Raw genomic sequence first — 23,626 nt, forward strand, 5'->3', positions numbered from 1 at the left:
GAATGATGAGGATGAAGTGGTGGGTGATAACACAGATACAAGCATAAAAATGAAAATAAAATAATTACTGATGACTATTGCGCCACTAAATGGGACATGGAAAATCAAGGTGTCGGAACGCATTTTTGGCTTGAACAAACATATTTTGATGATGAGGAAATTGGACATTGGAAACTGAGCAAGAAATCAGTCAAACATTATGGCATTTGACGAAAGTTGGTAATACAGACTCTTCCGGTTTGTAATCAATGTGCTGTAAAGAATATGATCAGGATGTGAGAGGAGGAGGAGAGACTCCCATTTGGAGTGTCAGAAAGTCATATAAGAGGCAATTATCTCTACATGAGGGGTTATCGTTTTGAGAGGGAGTAAGATATGAAGTGCCGTGAAAGTATGTGACCTCCACTCTGTTGTATTTAAGTCAGTAACATTTGGAAGACTGGAGAGAACAGTCTGGACCTTCCCTACATGCAGCATGCATTAAAGAGATCTGATTCATCACACTGAGTCTAACATTCTTAAGATATAAGATAATCCTTATAGGTGAGTAAGAAATTGAAAGGAAGTGACTTATGCAAACCTGATAAAGGGTAATACAATGAAAATAATAGCATATAATAGGAAGAAAATATAATATGATACAATATGAGATACTGTAATAATGATATGATACAGTACAGTATTACATGAGGCCCCACTACAATAAAATGGGTGTATGAGTGAAAATAAATATATGAAATAAGTATAAAGAATAAACTTTGTGGTGACATTCAGTGACTAGTATACAGCCTGTATACTACAGGGGTGCGTTGCTCGGAACGAATGTGTCATACAAACCAAAAAGTTACCCAAAGTTAGTGTGTGGTTGATGAGATCCATCCATACACTGTATGGGAAGAGCAGAATGATTGTGAAATTTGTTTGAATGATAAGTCCATTGAAAGTTTAAGCACATCTGTCCCAGTGAGTCAGCTGAAAACATAAGGAACAAAACCGGAAATTTATAAGCTCTATCTGACCCTCTTACAGGCTCTGCTGAAATAATGGCAGACAAATGGGGAAATAATGTGGTTAAAAATGTTCAACTTTGGCACTGTGTCACCCATGGGGTGCTTCCAGTAAAAGGCACATTAAGCACAGAATGTTTAAGATAGTGTAAAATATGTTAAAAGAAAAGGTAACAGGAAAGCAGGAAAGAAAAAAAGGTAGACTGACAAGTTTTTAAAATCAGTAGTGGGACTGAAACGGTAATGGGAAAATAGAGTTTGAGTAACATAAAGAAGAAACAATGTAGGGCCAGAATTAGGAATTGACCTCCTCCATGCTGTCTCCACACCTACAACCCTCCTTTAAACAATACCTTCTCCACACAAGGTCAGGCATCCCAGGATGACTCTGTGAAGGAGGGAGGAGGATAACCAGTACACCCTGTCTTTTCAGCCCTCTTTCTCTCTTCTAAAATGAGTCACAAATTAACCTTGCTTCTCCAAAAAAGCCTTTTTCTCCACCAGCCAGCTTCTACTGACTACTGACTGCGGAGTCGAGATCACTGAGGGGATGATGTTCCCCGACCCCGTGCTGAGGCAAACAAGGAAGCAGACTGTCATTGAGATCCAGAAGTGTTTTATACACAGGCCATGTCAGCCAAACAAATTGAAGGAGGCTACAGAGGTATCACCTGACACAAAGACTGGAGTCGGGTGGGCCACAGAGTCCTGGACAAAGATGGCAGGCACTGCACAACAGCCAGAGGAAAAGGAGACTGGGCCCGTATCAAATTATCAAGGAAAGTGCAACAGCACTGACCAGATAAGCTATGCTGCAGAAGTAAGGTTATGGGAACCCCGAGCTTAATCATCAAGAAGGGAGAGATCCAGAGGAATCCTGACCACATGCACCAGCTAAAGGTGTCTGTTCATTTCCCAGGATTCACCTTGACACAGCCAAAGGAGACAGCAGAGGTCAGAGGTCTGAACTTTGAGCAGCACATACACAAGACACACACACACACACACACACACACACACACACACACACACACAGAGGGAAACACTGATTGAATGTTAAAGTCTAAGCTTTGCTTTCTGGCAGTATTTGATAGCTTTAGGGCTCTAAGCAAGTTTGATTTTTAGAAATATAAAAGATGCACATTCTGTTGTTATCCTGTTGTTGACTGTTAGACTAGGTTAAAGAAAATATCCACTCAGCCCTAGGGCTGTCAAGGTCATTGCTCATTCATTAGGGTGCCATTGTTGACTCTCTCATTTCACCATGTACCTCCCCCATCTTGCCCGAAAAAGAAACCAAAAAAAAAAAAAAAAGGGGGGGGGGAGAGATTTTTAAAATACTTTAGGGTCATAAATTAAGATGCTGTAATGACTGTGGGTTTTCAGTTACTGATTTAACAAATGCATATTCTAGCATTCCTGTTTATCCTGACTCACAGTTCAAGGTTGCTTTCACTATCAATGGTAAACTTTGTTCATGGATTTGGATGCCATAGTTTTCTTCTCCAGTCCAACTTTGTTCCAAAACCGCAAATGAAAACAAATGATTGCCTTATTGGATTTAGCAGGCTATTGTTGTCCATAGATTGAGCTTTTTCTCATTCATTTTTTTTTTTATTCTTTTAGGCCTCCCAGACCATAGACGTCCCTTAAAGAAAAAAAATCATGAAAATAAGACATTTCTGAAATGAGGTGTTTATTTAAAAAAAAAAAAAAAAAAAGAGTAGTCCCACGGTGACGAAAAGTGATTAATAGATCATTATTTTTAACTTTACGTAACTTTAACGTTATGACCATATCTGATATAATTATGTGTCCTCTAACTGTTTGTGTTCTGCATGCTGTTTCATTTAACCTCAGAAAACCAAAAAGAACAGATAATTAAATATGTTGCAGATAGGGCGCAGTTTGCCTGTCGAATTTTGATGCAAGACGCTCCAACTGGTAAGCAACCTTTAGCATACTATAGCACCAAGTTAGATAACTCTGAGGCTGGTCTGCATCCCAGTTGTCAGGGACTTGCAGCAGCAGCTTTTGCTTTGAGAGAGCCTCAACAGGAACCATAGGACACCCAACAATACTGTATACATCTCACCAGATACATGCCCACCTCACCAGTCCAAGGTTTGTGCTTACACAAGCTAGGTTATGAAGTTGTGCTCTCAGCAACAACTGAACATCCAACGCTGCAATACAGTTAATCCTGCAACATGGATGATGATACCCATAGATAGAATGCAACATGACTGCCTTCAAGCCACAAATGTGTTTCTGAGACCACGTGAAGATATGCATAATCAGCCAATAACAACATATCTCTCTCTCTTTGTAGATGGATCCTGCTTCAGAGACGTGACAAGCAACAACACAGGTTAAGAAATTGTACAGTTGCTGCCAGATGATATATTTACCACAGTCCAAACAATCTATCTTGCCCAACCATGCTCAGCACAGCTTGCAGAAATTAAAGCTTTTAACTGCCGCAAAGCAAATTATCAGAAGGCAAGCGGTTAAATGTATACTCACAGTGGGCTATGCATACGCAGTGTGTCATATATATGGAAATATCTGGAAACAGAGAGGTTTTCTCAGAGCGGAATGGCACACCAGTAATGCATGGAGCAGCCATCTTAACACTAATTCAAGCATTCATCTATCAAGTGTATCAGCTATTATCAAGTGTGCTGCTCACCAAAAAAGCAGTTCCCTAATAGCCAAACGCAATAGCCTGGCTGACGAGGCCACTAAACAAGCTGAAACCGGTACATGTGTTGGACGGTTGAAGGCAGCCGAAAACTGTGAACCACTCACCACTTTACCATCCTTAATAGCAGCCCAGAAGGAGGCTGACATACGTACAGTTAGTGTGGTTAAAACGTGGTGATATTAAAACCACTCAAGAAGACCACCAGAAAGGTTTATGGTGTAAGCACAGTAGATAAAACTTTAGCAGAATGTTTGTGCAAACAATACTCTGAGGAAAGCCTTTCCTGCTGCAAAATTATACAAATTATACAAATGTGTTTGCCAGAGTGCATGAATTCTGATAACGAGTCATCTTTTGATAGAGATAAAGATTAAACTAGGAGTTTGAGACCATGGACTTCTGAAAATAAAGACAGTTCAGGCTAAAAAGGGCAGAGACTATCCAGGGTGGAAAAAAAAAAAAAAAGAGCACTCTTCAATTTGGGCTAAGAGAAAAGAAAAGGGTATTTGTAGGACAGAGAAATGCAGGTTAAAATACAGCCTTAAGTCCATGGACGGCAAACATCGGATAAATAATCAAAAAGCAAGGTAAATTAAAGTCTAAATTAAAGGAAATGTGAGAATAATGCATGCGAGAACCAAAACTGAAAAAAACACACAAAAAAAAAACAATCTGAACTGAAAATAAACAACGATAATAGTTGTTAACAAAAATCGAAGACCAACAAAAAAGTTTCAGTTAAACCAACAATAAATGTTCGAACATTCTTATGGGGGTTTAATAAAGTAAAAAAGTAGTGTATGAGGTTGTTGACTGTGTGTTGTCAACTACCTGTGTCTTGAGTGTGTGTTGAAGAATCTACTGGAAAAATTAGTGTTTCCTAAAATAAATTGTGCTATTTTGCAGTGTTGTGTGATTTGGTGCTGATGTAACTGTCAGACATTGGAGACATTTTTGCTGTTCTAAAGAGCTTTGTATTACTGTTAATAAGTGGTTAAGTGTGTTGCAGTACTCAAACGATGTGAAGGTTATTAGACAAACTTGATAGTTCTGGTCTAAAATGTGTGTGCTAATAGATATATTAGTATTGAATGTGATTTATGAGATGGTTGTTCTTGTGTGTTGTTTTTGACTTATGAATACTATTCGTGCAGGCTAAGAGTTTATAAATGCATGTGTAAAGTGTCGTTGAGATAAGGAATCCAAGTGACGGTCGGTTGAGGTTACAGCCGAGGAGACACATCCCCGGGCAGGTTTTATATTGTTTTAAGAGCGGGTTCCTATCTCGCTGATGGCTGAGGGAGTTGTGTGCTGAAAAGTTGTGTTTCAAACTGCAGCTCCATTGCTCCTCCCCTGGTGTGTGTGAGAGGGGGGATGCTAGCGCCCCCCGCTCTACTGCACGTCCGGTGTGACGTAATCACCCTCCCTTTCTCTCCTCGCTGTCGACTGGGTCCAAGCTCAGTGAACTTTTCCTTTTTTAGTACATCAAGGTTTTGTTGTGTATTTTTTTGTTGTTGTTGTTTTTCAAGCTCCTTTCAGCATGCTGTCTCATTAGTGGTTGTTGTCTGAAGTGAATACCTATATGCAAGTGATATATACAATTTACGACGATTACATATAAGCTGCTATTTCAAATATTATAACCAATTGTGTTGCAAATACAGTTTAAGCCAGTTTATATTCAAGTAAACGCTATGATCTGTTCTTTGGAGTTACAGGGTGTGAGCTGAAGAAGGCTGTTGTTAATCAAGTAGCATTTGACCAACCTACTCTATTGCCCAAATGGTGTGTTCATAACAAAGAAATTCAAAGCTAATATTAGAACTGAATGTAACCCAGGTCCCATGTAGTTAAAAGAAAAGCTAGAATGGTTAATACAATGAGACTGGGCCTGGGCTCGTTGTAGGAAAATACAACTAAATTTAATAATGAATATTACTTTAATAATGAATGTTATTTCAATAATGCTATTTTAATAATGACCACCACAATTGTACTTTAAATATAAACTCTCACCGGTATTTATTTACACAATTGACAAAAAAAGTAAAATAGGAAAATATGTTATTAGGGCATAAAGAGACAAGTTATAGACAAAGTTCACAGCTCTTTCACAGGTTACTTCCCTTTTGGTTTCAAAATAAAAGCCTTTCACTTTGTACCCTTGTATAATAAAAATGAATACCTCAAATAAGAAAATAAAACACTTCTTTCACTTTTCAAAAATACCTTTTGTTGTACCGGTGGGCCCACACACATTCACATACAACACACCAGAAAATAAACTCAAACCCGTTGCAGGCCTGATGGATGAGGCTTGTGTGCGGTGGGGCCTAAAAACTGTAATGGCCGCTTCACTCAACTGAGCAAAAATAAAAGCACGTGCACTTTCAAACTGTTTTCAGTTAGTACTCACGAATCCAATGGTTTGTTAGTAGGGATAGAAAGGGGAAACGATGGCAGTCTCATAAGGGCAATGGCAGTCACAGTTCCAGCACACACACGGGCAATGGCGCTCAGCAGCAGAGTCACGAGGAAGAATAAAAAACAGCAGGGCCGTCTGTCTGGACAGTCTCAATCTCTCTCCTTCTCCAACGTCCGTCTCCTTTAAGCATATTATCATACACTGAGCCACAATACAAAACACTATCTCTTTTTGAATTAGCATTAGCTCGCTTTAACTTTCATTAACATCTTAGGACAGAACGTTGATATAAAAACACATTAGCACTGTCGGCTATCGCTAGCTAGCATGTCACTAACCACATTTACCCAATACAGTGTCATTAGACTATAACAGTTAGATATAGCACAAAATACAGGCATACACATTATATTCACCTCTTGCAGGTCACACAGAAGTTTATATCAGGACAACGGGTAGTCGACCTCCACGATAAAACTTAAATGCTCCCCACACGATGCCTCCGTCTTAGCTCGCTGATCGATCGTGGCTCTCTGTCTCTCGCATGCTCACGTACGCACCAAACTAACCTGCGCCACTAGTCCCGCCTCTCACCCCATGAATTTACCTTGATTGGCTCGTGAGTTAGATAACAACCAATAGGAACACAGGAATGAAATGACTGACACAAAACAGATAACATGTTAGATTACACTTGCATTTACACTGCTTATTCCTCTCACGTTCTCTGAATCACACATCTCTTCAACTTAATGAACTTGACCTTTTTTAGAATATTTATCTTTGAATTGTAAATTGTCTTTTAATACACTATACATATTATAGTTTTTTATCCAGCACATATTTTAACCATACATTTTAATATTATGAACTTTTTTTAATATAACATTTTAGAATACTTTGAATTGGATTTTATGCACTGTATCCTAACTGATTTTAGACAGGGCTACACCCTCCCCCTTCTGACCGTGTAGATGTCCTCATCACACCTTTTTTTTTCTCTCTTTGACTTGGAAGAGTGATCCCTTATTTCTTTTTCCTCTTCACGCCTTTTAGATGTTCTGCACCTTTTTCTTGGTTCAGTGACTTGGTCTGGAGGGTTTAACTTGAGTTGAATGACCATACCATGGTGCATAATGGTAACTGGTTCACAGGATTGTTGACCAGGCTTTTCATAGGTTAATCTCACAGTTGGTTTCGGTTGTCTCCGAGATCTTCTGACTGTGGACGATTCCTCACTCTCATTTCTTTGGTTTTTAGAAGGTTTTTCATTCCTGATCCTGTTTGACATAGGTGAGCTTGCTCTACTTTCTACATCTTGTTCTTCCACAGAATCATTATTTGTTTCTCTGACGTCTGAGTCTGACTGAGTAGGTTCAACACCCTCAGACAATTCCTCATACTCTGTTTCTGTGAGCTGTTGATTTTCTGTAGCTTCACAGTGTTCTTCAGATCTTTCATCCTCTTCCGAGGTTTGATTTTCAGCTGCCAGCTGTCTCTGAATTTCCTCCACATCCAAATCAGGTGGATTATGGACCGTCTCAAACTCTGAGCCTGATGACTCGGCATCACTTTCCTCTACTGGGTCAGTAGACTTGGTTGCTCGATGTTGCTGAGTAAGCTGAGCTCTTGTGACGGGTCTCCGAGTGAGTTCCTTGTCATCTGGCAGGTTTGACATCCTGACCATGTATCCGATAGGCAACAGGTGGTCTCGATGGAGAGTTTTGACGACACCTGGACCATGCTCTGGTTTGACCTTGTAGACTGGCAGGTTGGGCAGCTTCTCCAAAACAACATACGGCGTTGATTTCCATCGATCTTGAAGTTTATGCTTTCCTTTTAGGCCCACATTCTGAATGAGGATCCTGTCTCCTTTCTCCAAAGGTAAGTCTCTCACACGATTGTCATAGCGTGCTTTGTTTTTCAGGTGACTCTTTGTAGCAGCGTCAGATGCTAGTTGATAAGCTTTTTGCAACTCCTTTCTCATCCTGGTAATGTACTGCTGGTAAGAGGACTCACTTTCACCATTTGGCGAGATTCCAAAACAGATGTCAATGGGCAACCTAGCTTCTCTCCCAAACATGAGCTGATATGGTGAGTATCCTGTGGAATCATTTCTTGTGCAGTTGTACGCATGTACCAGGTAGGTGATATGCTGGCTCCAGCATTGTTTCTTCACAGTGTCCAGGGTACCAAGCATTGCAAGGAGCGTTCGATTGAACCTTTCTGGTTGCGCATCTCCTTGAGGGTGGTAGGGGGATGTGCGTGACTTCCGAACCCCAAGCATGGACAGGAGCTCTTTGATCAGTCGACTTTCGAAATCTCGGCCCTGATCTGAGTGTATCCGCGCAGGTAGGCCGTAGTGCACAAAATACTTCTCCCACAATACTCTTGCAACAGTGATTGCCTTTTGATCTTTGGTGGCAAACGCTTGTGCGTAGCGTGTGTAATGATCTGTCACTACTAACACATTAGTAACACCTTTAGAGTCAGGCTCTAGCTGCAGAAAGTCTATACATACTAAATCTAAAGGACCATTACTTGTTATTTGATTCAAGGGCGCGGCATGCTGAGGGAGTGTCTTCCTGGAGATACATCTTCCACAGGTTCGAATGAACTCCTCAACCTCAGCTGTCATTCGCGGCCAATAAAATCTGTCTTTGACCAGTTCAGTAGTGCGCTCCACTCCCATGTGTCCACATTCATCATGCAAAGATCTTAACACCATCGGTCGGTATCTTGCGGGCAAGACAAGTTGTTTGATCTGTTTTCCACACATTTTCTCTCTTACTCTGTAGAGTAATCCGTCCTTCAACTCCAACTTGCGGCTTCCTCTTAGCAACAACACAGTCTCAGGCGAATCATTTTGGGAGCGAGTCAGCACTTTTTTCTTCTCCATGGCTTTCTTCAGTGGCCCAATTGCTGGGTCCATATCTTGTGCTGCCTGGATATCTTTCGGGCTCAGCTGGTCAAGGGTGTTTAAGCTAAGGTTCACTGGGAACACATAGGCTTCTGGTACTGCTGTGGCAGGAGCTCCCAGCTGATCCACCAATCTGTCAGTCACATCTGTTTCTTGACTGATGCAGGCACGTTTGCAGAGGGCTTTGATGCCATCAGGTGGGACACTTGTCCATTCTTTAGCCTCGTCTGAAGTGTACTGTCGAGACAGCAGGTCAGCATCGATGTTTTGCCTCCCAGGACGATACTGGATGGTGAAATCATAGGTAGCAAGGGCGGCGAGCCAACGGTGTCCAACAGCACTGAGTTTGGCAGAGGTCAACACATATGTTAATGGGTTGTTGTCAGTTCTTACAATAAACTTGGCACCATACAAGTAGTCATGAAACTTGTCCACGACAGCCCATTTTAGTGCCAGAAATTCCAACTGATGGACTGGATAGTTATGCTCTGAGTCTTTAAGCTTCCGACTGGCAAACGCTACAGGCCGAAGGCCCTCAGGATATTCCTGGTTTAGGACAGCGCCTAACCCATTCATACTGGCGTCAACATGCAAGATGTAGGTCTTGGTGGGGTCAGCGAATGCCAACACAGGGGCGTTGATCAAACAGTCACGGATCCGCTCAAAGGCTTCCTGACAGGCTGGAGTCCAACGATCTCCAAAGGGCTCTGATGGTTTGAAATAGTCTTTGACTGAGTCCACACTCTTTTTGGGTTTGGGGCCTTGCCACGTGGGGGCATATCCCTTGGTGAGCTCAGAAAGAGGACGAATGATGGCGGAGTAGTTTGCGATAAACCTCCGGTAGTAACTGCAGAATCCGAGAAAGGACTTGAGAGGCTTCAGGTGAGTGGGTGCTTTCCAATGTTTGACGGCTTCAACCTTCTCTGGATCTGTAGCTATCCCATCGACAGAAACAATATGACCCACGTACTTAACCTGAGGCTGGCAGAATTGACATTTGTCAATAGACACTTTTAACCCGATCTCCTCTAGCCTATCCAGCACTTTGAGAAGACGTTGCTCATGCTCTTCGAGTGTTTTGCCAAACACAATGATATCGTCCAAGTACACAAGGACTTCCAGAAGATGCATATCTCCGACAGCTTTCTCCATCACGCGCTGAAATGTGGCTGGCGCTCCTGTGATGCCCTGTGGCATGCGCTCAAATTGATAGAAACCAAGAGGACAAATAAATGCTGTCTTTTCTTTATCCTCTTCAGCCATCTCTATCTGGTAGTAGCCACTACGCAGATCCAGCACTGAGAACCATTGGCTACCTGACAAGGAATCCAGGGCGTCGTCGATGCGTGGCATTGTGTACTGGTCTGGTGTGGTGCGGTTGTTGAGCGTTCTGTAGTCTATACAGATTCTTATAGTCCCGTTCTTCTTCCGGACTACGACGATTGGTGAGGCGTAGGGACTGCGGGACTCGGTGATGATTCCAGCGGCCAGCATCTGCTGTATATGTCGCCTTACATCGTCAATGTCTGCAGGAGCTAGTCTCCTTGACCTTTCTCTGAAGGATCGGGGGTCATGCAGGCGTATGCGGTGTTCAACTCCCTTAGCCAAGCCAACATCCCATTCATGCAACGAGAAAACATTCCGCCTTTCAGCTAACTTCTGCTGAAGCCGACTCTTCCACTCCTCGGGGATAGGGGAATTCCCGAAATTGAAGAGGCTTGGGTCCAGGGTTTCAGCTGCGAGGTCGGACGGCTGGACTGGGGTAACTGTGTCCACAGCATACATTTCGGCAACTACAGTCCCCACTGGGATAGAGGTTGTTTTCTTGGACTCATTCTGCATGAGCACAGTGAAACTGTTGCTGTCAATATCAGCATCTGAGAGCACACCAGGCTTTACCAGCACACTGGCAGGGAGTAACTGGGCTGTGGGTGCATCAATCAGCACAAGGTCTTTGGATGGAGCACTCAGTCTTTCCACTTTGCAGGTTGCATAGTACTGTGCTCCTGGAGCTATCGAGAGTGGACCGGGGCCTTTCCACTTTAGCTGGCCCAAGACTTCATTCTTGGCTAGCTGTTCTTGCGCATTAACAGGGGCGTACACAGACTGGATTCGCATGGAGTGCACAGTATGCTTATCACTCTTTGTCTTAACCAGCTCCCATAGGCGGCGGAACAGAGATGTATTGGTTCCGACCAGCACAGGGGTCTGTTGTTGGTTTTTTAGCTCTGGACAAATCAATGCGAGCACTTCTATCGGTCCTGACACACCAGTGATCTCCTCAGGGAACTCCATCTCTACAACAACGTAGCCTTTGTAAGGATACTTTGAGTCAGCGAGACCCCATAGGCCAAGGCCAGAGAGGGGGTTTAGGGGGACACCCGGTAAGTGTTCATCAAACCAGTTTTCAAAAATGATAGTCACATTAGACCCACTATCAATGAGAGCATCGCAGACCACATCATTGACTTTGATGGTATGGATAAAGGATGGACCTACAAGACCCTCAGGTAGGACAGTGTTATTCTCTGGGACTTCAACTTTGTTTACTCTAGCTACACACTGCTCTTCAGCAGCGGGCTTTGGGCTCTCTTGTTTGGGGCCAGGGGAACCTCGCACCAAGCGTATGAGCTTTCGAATAACTTTCTGGGAGTTCTCAGGTGCAGTGCATCTAGGAGCTATGTGACCATTTTCCCCACACCGGTAGCAAAAGTACTCATCATTGTCTTTGGAAGATGGCACTTTGGGAGGAGCAGACTTGTTACCTGGAGCGGCTTTGTATCGGTGGGGCTGTGGTGTGTGTTCTCGTGGGGGATCTGATGTGTATTTTACTGCCATTACACTAATCTTACTTTCTAGGGTTTGCACTTGTTTTCTTAGTGATTGTAGCTCACTCTGCGACTCATTTTTCTGCTTTGTTTTCTCTTTCGGACCTTTAAAGGAATCATCAGATGACGACTGTGGCCATGAGTTGTTTCTTTCTGCTAACTGCGCTCTCAACTCTTGAATCTGGGCTTGCAGTGTACTCTGAGCCGCTGAGTCTGGTTCTGTTTCTTTTTCTGCTTGGACAGTGCGTACACGCTGGGGACGCATGGGTGCCACTTGGTTCTGTTTGGCTGACTGGCGGGCTTCCTCTTCCATTACTTCTCGTAACAGGGTCAGGAAGGTAGGGGGATTACTGCTCCGCTCCCTAATTTTCAGCTGTAGCAACATGACCTCTGAGGTGGCTCCTCTGATGAGCTGTTCTAAGCGAGCACTATTGGCAGCGCTAACAGGTAAGCCACCTGCTCGTACTACTTTGACAAGAGATTTCTCTAATCTTCGCAGAAACTCTGATAGACGTTCACCAGGCTGTTGGCGAAGGGCTCTAAATGCCAAATATAGTTCTTCTCCAGTCTCTACGGTACCAAAAATGCTCTCTATAGCCTCTATGTACTCATGGGGGCTAGCATCAGGTTGAGTCAGACGCACAGCTTGAATGATTTCAAAGGCGGGCCCTTTGAGACTTTCCAATATCCGACGTCGTTTCTCTTTGTCTGAGCACTCACCTTCTGTTATCAAGAGTGTTGCATGCTCCAACCAATTGTCTAAGGACTCTTCTCCAGCGGGGGTGGGACTGACCCCGGAAAATGTCCGCAGACGTCTGTATGTCTGACTGTCAGACTGTTTGTTGCTCCTGTTCAAAACATCACCGACCGCACGGATGATGTCTTCTGGGTTGCTGTTACCCTCCTTGGTGGGGGTGCATAGATCTTGAATGTCCTCCAATGTTTTCCCTTCACTTTGCAGAAAGGTGAGCAATTTGTCTTCAAATTTATCAAGCTGAGGCTCGATGTAGTAGACAGCTTTCCAACTGCTTCCGCCATTCACAGGCATAATCTCAGGGGGAATTCTGGAGGGGTCTATTTCTTCACTACACTCACATAGCACCATGAGTGATTGCTGTTGAGGGTTAAACATTTTGCCCCTAACTCTAACTTTCCCCAATGCTTTGATGGTCCCTGCTGTTTCTTCAATGTCTTTTTCAGAACTCTCTTCAGGCACTCCATATAACAGGAGGGAATGTTTTACTTCTACGGACTCTCCTTTACACCAGTTAATTAGTTCCATTTGTGACGGACTGCTTGTTTGACTTGCCATTATTGCACTTGATTTTAATTACTGTTAGCACGTTACTTTTACATTAAAGCTTTAAAGTTGTGGGGTCAATGTTATCAATTTTTTTTTTACTTTATGTTAATTGAGATCCCAGCGGTGCCTCCATTTATGTAACCCAGGTCCCATGTAGTTAAAAGAAAAGCTAGAATGGTTAATACAATGAGACTGGGCCTGGGCTCGTTGTAGGAAAATACAACTAAATTTAATAATGAATATTACTTTAATAATGAATGTTATTTCAATAATGCTATTTTAATAATGACCACCACAATTGTACTTTAAATATAAACTCTCACCGGTATTTATTTACACAATTGACAAAAAAAGTAAAATAGGAAAATATGTTATTAGGGCATAAAGAGACAAGTTATAGACAAAGTTCACAGCTCTTTCACAGGTTACTTCCCTTTTGGTTTCAAAATAAAAGCCTTTCACTTTGTACCCTTGTATAATAAAAATGAATACCTCAAATAAGAAAATAAAACACTTCTTTCACTTTTCAAAAATACCTTTTGTTGTACCGGTGGGCCCACACACATTCACATACAACACACCAGAAAATACACTCAAACCCGTTGCAGGCCTGATGGATGAGGCTTGTGTGCGGTGGGGCCTAAAAACTGTAATGGCCGCTTCACTCAACTGAGCAAAAATAAAAGCACGTGCACTTTCAAACTGTTTTCAGTTAGTACTCACGAATCCAATGGTTTGTTAGTAGGGATAGAAAGGGGAAACGATGGCAGTCTCATAAGGGCAATGGCAGTCACAGTTCCAGCACACACACGGGCAATGGCGCTCAGCAGCAGAGTCACGAGGAAGAATAAAAAACAGCAGGGCCGTCTGTCTGGACAGTCTCAATCTCTCTCCTTCTCCAACGTCCGTCTCCTTTAAGCATATTATCATACACTGAGCCACAATACAAAACACTATCTCTTTTTGAATTAGCATTAGCTCGCTTTAACTTTCATTAACATCTTAGGACAGAACGTTGATATAAAAACACATTAGCACTGTCGGCTATCGCTAGCTAGCATGTCACTAACCACATTTACCCAATACAGTGTCATTAGACTATAACAGTTAGATATAGCACAAAATACAGGCATACACATTATATTCACCTCTTGCAGGTCACACAGAAGTTTATATCAGGACAACGGGTAGTCGACCTCCACCACGATAAAACTTAAATGCTCCCCACACGATGCCTCCGTCTTAGCTCGCTGATCGATCGTGGCTCTCTGTCTCTCGCATGCTCACGTACGCACCAAACTAACCTGCGCCACTAGTCCCGCCTCTCACCCCATGAATTTACCTTGATTGGCTCGTGAGTTAGATAACAACCAATAGGAACACAGGAATGAAATGACTGACACAAAACAGATAACATGTTAGATTACACTTGCATTTACACTGCTTATTCCTCTCACGTTCTCTGAATCACACATCTCTTCAACTTAATGAACTTGACCTTTTTTAGAATATTTATCTTTGAATTGTAAATTGTCTTTTAATACACTATACATATTATAGTTTTTTATCCAGCACATATTTTAACCATACATTTTAATATTATGAACTTTTTTTAATATAACATTTTAGAATACTTTGAATTGGATTTTATGCACTGTATCCTAACTGATTTTAGACAGGGCTACATGAAATATTAGAAATGATATATAATGATGTTGAAAATACTGAGATCCTTTACAAAAAAGCATATATATAAAGTGTCTGTGTTGATTGCATCATGATTTTCACATCAAAGTTCACATACCTGTTACAGAAGAAGTAAAATCATCATTTTAACTACAGAAACATCAAGCATCTAATAAAAACATACATATAACATGTCCACAGTCACAAGGTTCAGTAGAACATGCCAGTGGTATATCAAAAACTAAAATAGCCAAAATCATGGCTGATGGTAATGGTAAACTCACCTGAGAAGATGCTTTGCCATTAGCACTAATGTCTATGCACTCACAAACTAACAGACTAACCCATCTAACCCTGCATGAAATGCTCACTGGATGCCCAATGCCACTGCCACAGTGCAGGGGCCCTATAGAGGGACCGCTTCAGCAGCACTATTTATGGGGTTTAACTCAAATCTACAGATGTGTCCTCCAACAGGTGAAAGACTGATAGTAGTGTCGGAGAGGCTGCCGAGGATGATGCCACCAGCACAACCACGGGCAGTGACACCCTGGAAAGCGCACGTGCAGGACCGTCCGGCCTGCAAGATATACACCACCCGTCCACGCCTGAATTCTGGCCAGAGTCAGAGCGTTCTCTGACTCAGATTAATTTGTTTGTTTTCTTTCTTTTTGTGCTAACCCTTTCAGGTTTCGCAAGGGGGGAGGTAGAAAGAGAAGTCCTAATGACATGTGCCACTATTAACACACCACATGTTAACTGTGCACTTACCATGGTCACCTTAGCCACAATTACAAGGGCATAGTGAAAATGGGAGAACTACTACATCTTCTGTATGTAAAAGCTGACACATATGGTTGTTCACTAACCACCGATGGCACAATAGCTAACGCTCCAGGTTAACATTGGGTGGGACTACCCCGCACCACTGACTGTCAAGAGAATGGATGGTGACATTACAGGTAATACGCACAAACACGTCATGTTAGGACACAGAAACAATCAGAAAATGAAACTTTTAGAAGCCAGTAGATGGATTCGGCTAAAGAGTAACTGAGAAAAAAGAGATTTGGCCAAACTAAGAAGCACAGAAAAAGACCAATAAGAGTGTATTGTACGTTACAAACGTCAAAAGAATACCACTGCCAGGAAGTCACAGAGGTGACTGTTCGGATATAACTGAATGTCTTGCTTGTTGTGCAGTGCACATGGCAGTGAAATTGGATAGATGGAGTTCCAACTCTCAAATATGCCAATGAAAAATTAAAAACAATGACAGCTATGTAAACTTGATAAACTAATCTTCCTTTTCTGTGTAGCACGAGGACGAGTTGGTGTATGTAACCTGGAGAAACACAACCAACCTGACGTGGTGAGACTAATGAAGTGCAGCAATGAGACCTGGTATCCGGCCACCAATGGGGGCAATGCTACCACCATAAAAATGTGTGAATCCAGCCCTTCAACAATTAGCCCAACCACAACTACAGGATGAGCTCTCCGTGGATAATCAGCTAGGAAGACAACATCATGGATAGAGGTCAAAATGTAATTTAGATAAATGTGCCAGCAAGGCTGTGAGCCTGGCTAAGGTTGCTGTCCACTCCTGCAGAGGAACAATCCAAATGGATACAACAGAGCAGAGGTATCTGTCAGTGCCTGCACCCTCCAGGAAGAAGGGTGAGCTATCAACACAGAGACTACTGTACAAGGAGAGAGACAGGCTGACAGGTTTATAAATTATGTTCCGACAATTGTACGACGATCCCTTGTATTCAACATAGTTATGTAGAGTCAAATGTTGTAAATGTGTTGATGAAGAAAAGCGGGCACTCATTTGTGAAGGTCACGTCAGAAAGCTGAGTGCCATAAAAAGCACAAGAAATGTATTAAACCAGTGTGGTTTACAGGAAACCAGTAAGTTCATAGGGACTCTGGTGTAATGTTGGCCTTAGGGCCGCCACACTAACCAAGGCAACACCACGGGTAATATGTCACCAAGGCTAACAAATAACCCAAGCGTGTCATTTAAGTCCAGGTGCTAAGATTGGATAGAGCTCTTACCTGTCTTTATGTAATTGGATCATTGGAAAAATACCAGAAGAAATTTTTTTACAAAAACAAAAGGTGGTATGAGAGTTTTACGTCAATGATCTAATAATTACTGATCTAATGTTTGCTGAACTGACCAAAGAGGGATCATCTTTACAAAGTGTGTCTAGATAATATTCTAATTCTAAAGGGTTTAAGAATTTGTCTATGTAATCTTGTGCTTTTCTGAAAAAAAAAAAAAAAAAATCTTAAACCTATGATATATTCACATGAGCACGAGTTACCTAGTTATGCATGCTTAAAAACAAACCTTGAGGTGTTGAATGGTGTAATTCATCAAGAGTTTGATTCACGTGTGTCACAGTCACGAGTGCCTTCAAAGAGTTAACCACAATGTGTGATTTAATGCTGTATGTACACATATTATGTTTGCACCAACAGAACAGGTCAGTTGGTGGGCCACATGGTGGGGCATTTTACCTCTCATAAACAGCTAATTGGAGAGGATGTTTCCCCTGTCATGTTGCCAGGTCAGAATAGAAACCTGTCAATGAATATCACTGGGTCATCTGTTTGAGGGCAGGTCCAGAAGATGGCTCAGGGAGAGCTCTCAACTATCGTCTTGATAGTTGAAGCACTTCCCTGTGGGTTGATACTCATTATCAGTCTCGTAGGATGGGGTTGCATTTACACTGTTTGAAACTATATATATCGTGTGTCATTTACAGTATACTCAGGCTGTTGTTTCTGTTATGATGATAAGACGACTGCACTCCCTGATGTTAAAGTTTGAAGTGTTGGTCCTTTTAGAAGGACCAAAGGGGGGACTGTAGTGGCAGATACAAACAGGGTCATGATCATGCATATAAATTGATTTGAGAATACAACTTGCAGTTCTGTATTAATAGGGAATTTGAGCCTGATGAAAGACCAAGGTTTGATGCTTCCGGTATAATAAAGGCTGGACTGGGGGAGCAGCAGGTGCAGCTACAGCTCACTCAAGGCCACAGATAGGGGCCTGGGTGAGACACTTTGTAGGCCTTAAGGAAGTCAGACAAAAAAGAGAATAGTAAGATGACAGTCTCGCGTGATCATGACAAGGGGGGTGGTCCAGGAGGGCACTGGTGACCTGGACCTCGGGTATAAAAGAGGGTGATCGGGGCAGATTTCTCAGTTGCCCCGGGGTACCTCATGGATTTATAACTCTTCTCTTGGAATAAACACCTTTTTGGACTGAAGACTTGCTGCCTCGCCTCTGTTTTGGACTTAGTCTCTGAGCGGTCTTGTCTCAAATTTGGACTTAGTCTCTGAGCTGTTTTGCCTCTGGTTTTGGACTTAGTCTCAGAGCCGTTTCTCCTCAGATTTGGACTTTAACTTTTGAGCGGAGTCACAGAGTCAGATAGTGGAATAATTGGACGGATAAGGAAGGTAGTCTCCCACTACATCACTATGCCCCTTTGTGACCACAGCTCAAATAAAACAAATAACACTAAGAAGATTCAAGAAAAACTAAATTCATAATGTAATTTTTAGAAACCTCATATTTCTCGAGAATTTCCGTTGGATACCGTGCTTCCCTCCCAAACATTAAAAAGTAGGGTGAAAATTTTGTTGTCATTTGTTTTTTGGTCCTGAAGTGCGTTTTGGCTAATAACTCCCATATACTTTCTCGCGCATTCAAAAACCTTATATCCACGCATTCAGTGAATTGTGCTGAATCTCGTGGTATAGGCCATGCCCATTTCCGCTTCCGTTTTTTTTTTTTCGCTACGTCGCAAAATGTTGAAAACCTACTTTTTCAAACTCCTCCCAGGCAATTTCACCAGTTTGCATGAAACTTGGCACACAGCATCTGTGGACCCTCCTGACAAAAGTTATTAAAAGAATTTTGATAGGCCAAACAATACTCAAGTTATTAAATAACAACTTCCTGCAGATTTCCTTCCAAACAGGAAGTGTTGGATATCTCCACAACGGTGTGTCCAAATGACATGAAACTTAAGATAATACTTTGACATGACTTACTGAGGATGTGCCCAAAAGATTAGGCGATGACCACAAGGTGGCACTCTTTAAATTCAAATAGTTTATATCTCCACATCGGTTGGACGGATTGACACAACACTTGGTAGAATCATTGCCACTGCCGTCTTGAGGAAATCTGACAAAGGACTTATCAATCGGCTACTAGGTGGCGCTCTGGTGCCAGTTTCATTTTAGATTTGGCCCTGTGCCCACACCTTAACACTTATGGAAATGAAATTCATAGGCATGGTATAGACTAGCCCCTGCAACTTACATACCAAAAATGACCAGCAGGTGGCGCTTTTTTCCACGTGATAGCATTTTTGGCCCATAACTCACACATATTGTGTCAGACATTGTTAAACCTTATATCTACATGTTCCCTGCATTCAGCTGAATTATTTGGTGTAGGTCACGCCCACTTTTGAGCTTACTTTCTGTTCGCAAAATTGCGACAAATGCAAAACCTACGTTTTCTAACTCCTCCTAGGCAATTTGACCAATTTGCACTAAATTTTGCATGAAGCATCTATGGACCCTCCTGACAAAAAGTTATCAAAAGAATTTTGATAGTCCATAAAACGGCCAAAATTTAAAACAACAAATCCCTGCATATTGTGTTGAAAGCAGAAAATCTTGCACATCTTAACAAAATACTGTCTGATTACCACGTAAATGTTCATAATTGTGTTCCATTGACTGATGAGGCTTTGTGTAAAATTTGGTGCAAATCGGCCAATAGATGGCGATCTGGTCGCAGTCTGATCGGTTTGAATGGAAAGTAAATGGGATAATCTTAAAATCCTCTTCAAAACTCATCAACTTTCAACCTCTCGTTGTGCTTCATGCTTTGAGCTACAGATACCATTCCACCTTTTAAAGAGAAAGAAAACCTTAAACTGTTGGGCATGTGTTCAGTTTTTAAACATCTTTTACAGTTTTCAAATTATCACAGTTTTAGTTTTAAGGATCTTTAGGCTGTCTTGTGATTTTATAATGAGTGTGTATTGCATGAGCTAGAGTGCGTGACATCATCGCTAGAGTGTAGAGCAGCTGGAAGAACTGGAGAAAAAATTCTCTTCAGCTACTGGACGATGATACTTTCAGCTTCTTCCTTAAACTATTTCATTGCATTATGCCTCATGTGGACATTTTCATCAGCCAGTTCCAGAAGCAGACCATCAACTCAGTCTTTGTCTGGGGAATCATGCAGCAGTACACGCACTTTTTTTTACTTCAGCGTACATTACTTAATACCAGTGGGAGCAGGCCACCAAATTATAAAGAAACAGCTTCTTCAAGGCGTTGCATGCGGAAGCCCTGACGGCAGCATGCCCCCAAGGTGCTTGCAGCTTTAATTATCATTATTACGTTTATTATTTTATTTTTCTTATTTTTTTAATATTACCTTTATAATTTTCAGGGAGAAAGAAGTAGCCTAGATTGAGAATATGAACAAAAGAGTTTTACCAAAATAAAAAATGTCTGTTTGCAACAGGGTCCAAGTTACAAAAAATGATCAGCATTTTATCAGATTGTGTCAGATGTCAATTATGGAGGAAAGAAAAGACAGCACTCAGACAAACATACTAAAGTTCATTGCTCTGTGTGGCATTTTGCAAACATTCAAGTCAAGACACCAACTCATATTATATGCCATTCGGGCATTCAGGGCTGTGTGGTTTGTCCCGTTTGTCCTAGTGGTGTTGCCGTACCCTGCTGTCCGATTGGCGAATACGCTCAAACAATTATATTCGGGGATACAGCGGTGATTGGCATGCCAAAACCGCCCACTAAAAAAATTCACTCGCGGGCCAGCAGGGGGAAATTTTTCTGAGCAAGGAGAGGAGGCTTTTGCGAGCGAGCAGTGTGCCCACGCGTGAGCAGGGGAAAGTATTGCGAGCGGACTCTGCGCATGCTCAAGCGGTTTTTCTCCTCGCAGGCCACAATATTATGCCAGGGGGCAGAGATGCAGGATAAAAAATAGCTTGCGAGTGCATGGGAAAGCGCTTGGGGGAAAAAAATGCACTTGCGGATGTTTGATATGTGCGCGCGGATGTTTGATTTGCGAGCCCGAATGTTTTATTGCGCTGCGATTTATGGCAGTATTCTATGCCCATAGTACAGTGTAGGGACAGCATGGAAAATACAGCTTGAGGTAACACTTAATTCTACTTTATAAGAGCAACCACTAAAGAAATGGTACATTCATTAAATTATAGTTAACTGGTTAAGTTATTCACTGTTAACAATAATGTGCTTTACAAACTTTATCAAGCATTTCTTTACTGTAATGTTGCGACTGATATTTATATGTTGTAAATGGCAAAAATACTGTGTAGTTCATCTATAAATGTCATCTATGTCTTAATAACTTATATGTAAACCTTTACAATTGCTTCATAAATGGTTTATACAGCATTTTATTGTCAACTGTCAAATAACTATTAACTATAGTTTAATCAACTATACATTTACCATTTATTCATTGGGTGTTATACAATTTGATCCTTTCAAACTCTAGGTAACAATGCAGGCAGCGTTTGTTGGCATACCAGACACTCTGATACTCCTACTGTTTTGACGATGTACCGAATATTGCATTATCGTAGTAAAAAAAAAACCAACGATACCGTCCTTGGTCTGTAACGATATCTACTGACCCATCATGATTATTTTGCTCATAAATCTCATGAATCTAACAAGGGAATCAGTATACTTGAATTCTTTCTTTCCGTCTTTATCACCTTCTTGTTTTGTTTGAACAGCAGAGTGAAGTCCTACTTTGTGTTCAAGCCAGTCAAAACTAAAGTCTAAAACTATCAATAATGAAAGGACAAATCCTCACAGCTTTATTGGTCTGTGGAAAAACAGGGCTTATATTATGATATCACTGGAATATATACATTTACCAAGCCCATCCCGACATGACAAGAAAAGCTGTTGAAAGGTGGCAGCAACCATGCATAAAGTGCCTCTACCGTGCTTCAGTTTGTGCTAATGCCACAATCTTCCTAAGGATTTGTTTAGCTTATAATGGCTCAAATGAGTACATGTGTGCTCCTCCCTGAATATTTGTTTGTACTTTTTATGCATGGGCACCATGAATCAATCTCTTGCAACAACAATGACTCTAGACACTTAACAAGGACATGAGCACTATGGACATTAGGGAAACTTCATGACTTTTTGCAAAAGATTCACCTAACAATGACTGTGCTTGTATCAGGAAATAACAACTTTTAACAATTGATATTAGTCTAATATTTGAACTTTGGATTCGACTAAATATTCTGCTAAATGCAATCTAATGGCAGAAACAAGGTCTACACAAGTATACAAATCCAAGTATGCAAAGGCAATCACAGATTTCCTGTGTTTGGGTTCACTTCCGCTCAAAACAGCCAGTTAATATGTTGAGCTCTAGCTCAACATATTAGTGCACATTGACATGTGTATGACACCATCATCTTGTCTCTTATCTCCTCATCTGTTTGTTTTTCTCTTCCTTCTGTGTTCTAGGTACAGCAGGAAACACTGATCAGCTCTATATGACCCCTTTAAAGATTGGCATTTGCTGCTTCTAACTGTAAGAGCTCACATTCAAAGGTTTACAGCCGATGCATGTTTGTGCTAGCTGTGTCAGCTGTGTCATTTGTGTGGACCATATTTCCAAACCTCACAGTTGTACATTGCTTTGTGACTTATTGAGGCAGTGTAGGCACCACAAGTAAATGTGATACCGTTATTTCTACAGCCTAGATTAGTATTTAATGTGTTTACATTTATTTTTAAACAAATGCCATGTTAAAAATCATATGCTTAAACCTAACATACAAAAAAGTCAAAAGTCACTCAGCTTCCCAAATTTGCTGCATCTTTGTTAATTGACAAGATCAGATCTTATTTGAGAATAAAACATTAAACAGAGGTACACTTGAGAATGAGCTTGTTGAATCATGAAAAGGAAAGGCAAGGGAAAGAGTGGAGGACTGCTTTCTAATGAATGGCTCCATCCTAAGAATAAAGGGTGATTTCCAAACATTTCCAGCTTTCCATGCAGCATTAGTTGATCCAGCATTTCAGACTGAAATCAAAACAAAGTATTTACAGAAAGACAGAATTTTTCTTGGCAAGCCAAGACACTAAACAGCGCTCAAGGATCGAGGATCCAGTCCAGGTGGTGTCAGGTTTGCAGCAGCTTATAAAAAGATGCAAAAACTATAGTGAGATTTGGTCTGAACAGTTTGTGTTACTGTATGTTTGGTAGTGTGTCAAAAGCCAATATCTGTTGTTCTGTCCATGAAGGAAGACTATACCAACCCTGTGCTTCCATCACTGTGCTCTTTCTCCTCCACCTTCACTTCTTGATTGGGTGTGGGGGGGCTGGGGACATGCTCAGGGTGTTCTTTCCTGATGCTTGCTCTGCCACCTCTTTTTTCATCTCTCCACCTTCTTCCTGTGGCAGATCTGGCTTCCTCTGACAGCAGGGCTTGTACAGGTTGGGATCGATGATTATTTCTCCATAGCGTCCTTTGTACACAATCCCACAGCACACCTTCTGTCTAAAACATCAAACATGCTTCTGTAAGTATGGGTTTACATAACCTGCAATGTAAAAGCAATTTCAGAAAAGAATGATTATACAAAAAGAGCTTGTTTACAATCAGTCC

At 41.6% G+C, this 23,626-nt stretch overlaps 2 protein-coding genes and 1 long non-coding RNA gene across 9 annotated transcripts in view; 1 reads left to right on the forward strand and 2 right to left on the reverse strand.

The window, feature by feature from the left end:
- Nucleotides 1-23,626, reverse strand: part of LOC119032789 (SIN3-HDAC complex-associated factor-like) — a 53,823-nt gene that overhangs the window by 11,500 nt on the left and 18,697 nt on the right. For 3 of the 5 annotated variants that reach the window (XM_037122328.1, XM_037122326.1, XM_037122329.1), the window contains exon 6: nt 21,774-23,518. In XM_037122328.1, coding sequence (XP_036978223.1) covers nt 23,314-23,518 — 205 coding nt within the window. In that variant the 3' untranslated portion in view covers nt 21,774-23,313. Of the gene's footprint in view, nt 1-21,773; nt 23,519-23,626 lie in introns of those variants that run through there. The other 2 variants (XR_005079036.1, XM_037122327.1) reach the window with 1 other exon arrangement.
- LOC119032790 lies at nt 74-4,373 on the forward strand. The gene is made up of 2 exons (XR_005079037.1): nt 74-1,961; nt 3,340-4,373. It is a non-coding gene; the product is annotated as an uncharacterized LOC119032790 (long non-coding RNA).
- On the reverse strand, nt 4,166-18,014 carry LOC119032788. Of its 3 annotated transcripts, none has more exons than XR_005079035.1 (2): nt 6,556-18,014; nt 4,166-6,316 (listed from the first exon to the last, which is right to left on the reverse strand). XR_005079035.1 is itself a non-coding variant. In XM_037122325.1 (2 exons), exon 2 carries the CDS (start codon nt 13,197-13,199, stop codon nt 7,086-7,088), a length of 6,114 nt encoding a protein of 2,037 aa, XP_036978220.1. In that variant the 5' UTR covers nt 13,200-14,102; nt 14,339-18,014; the 3' UTR covers nt 5,706-7,085. The 3 variants fall into 3 exon arrangements, 1 of the variants encoding a protein (XP_036978220.1); XR_005079034.1 differs by having other exon boundaries at nt 4,166-6,319; XM_037122325.1 differs by having other exon boundaries at nt 5,706-14,102; nt 14,339-18,014.

Source organism: Acanthopagrus latus, chromosome 14, assembly GCF_904848185.1.
Source record: "Acanthopagrus latus isolate v.2019 chromosome 14, fAcaLat1.1, whole genome shotgun sequence".
NCBI lineage: Eukaryota > Metazoa > Chordata > Actinopteri > Spariformes > Sparidae > Acanthopagrus > Acanthopagrus latus.

What these genes read in the sequence shown, in the direction of transcription:
- LOC119032788 (XM_037122325.1), bottom strand. Translation starts at nt 13,199, where the DNA reads ATGGCAAGTCAAACAAGCAGTCCGTCACAAATGGAACTAATTAACTGG.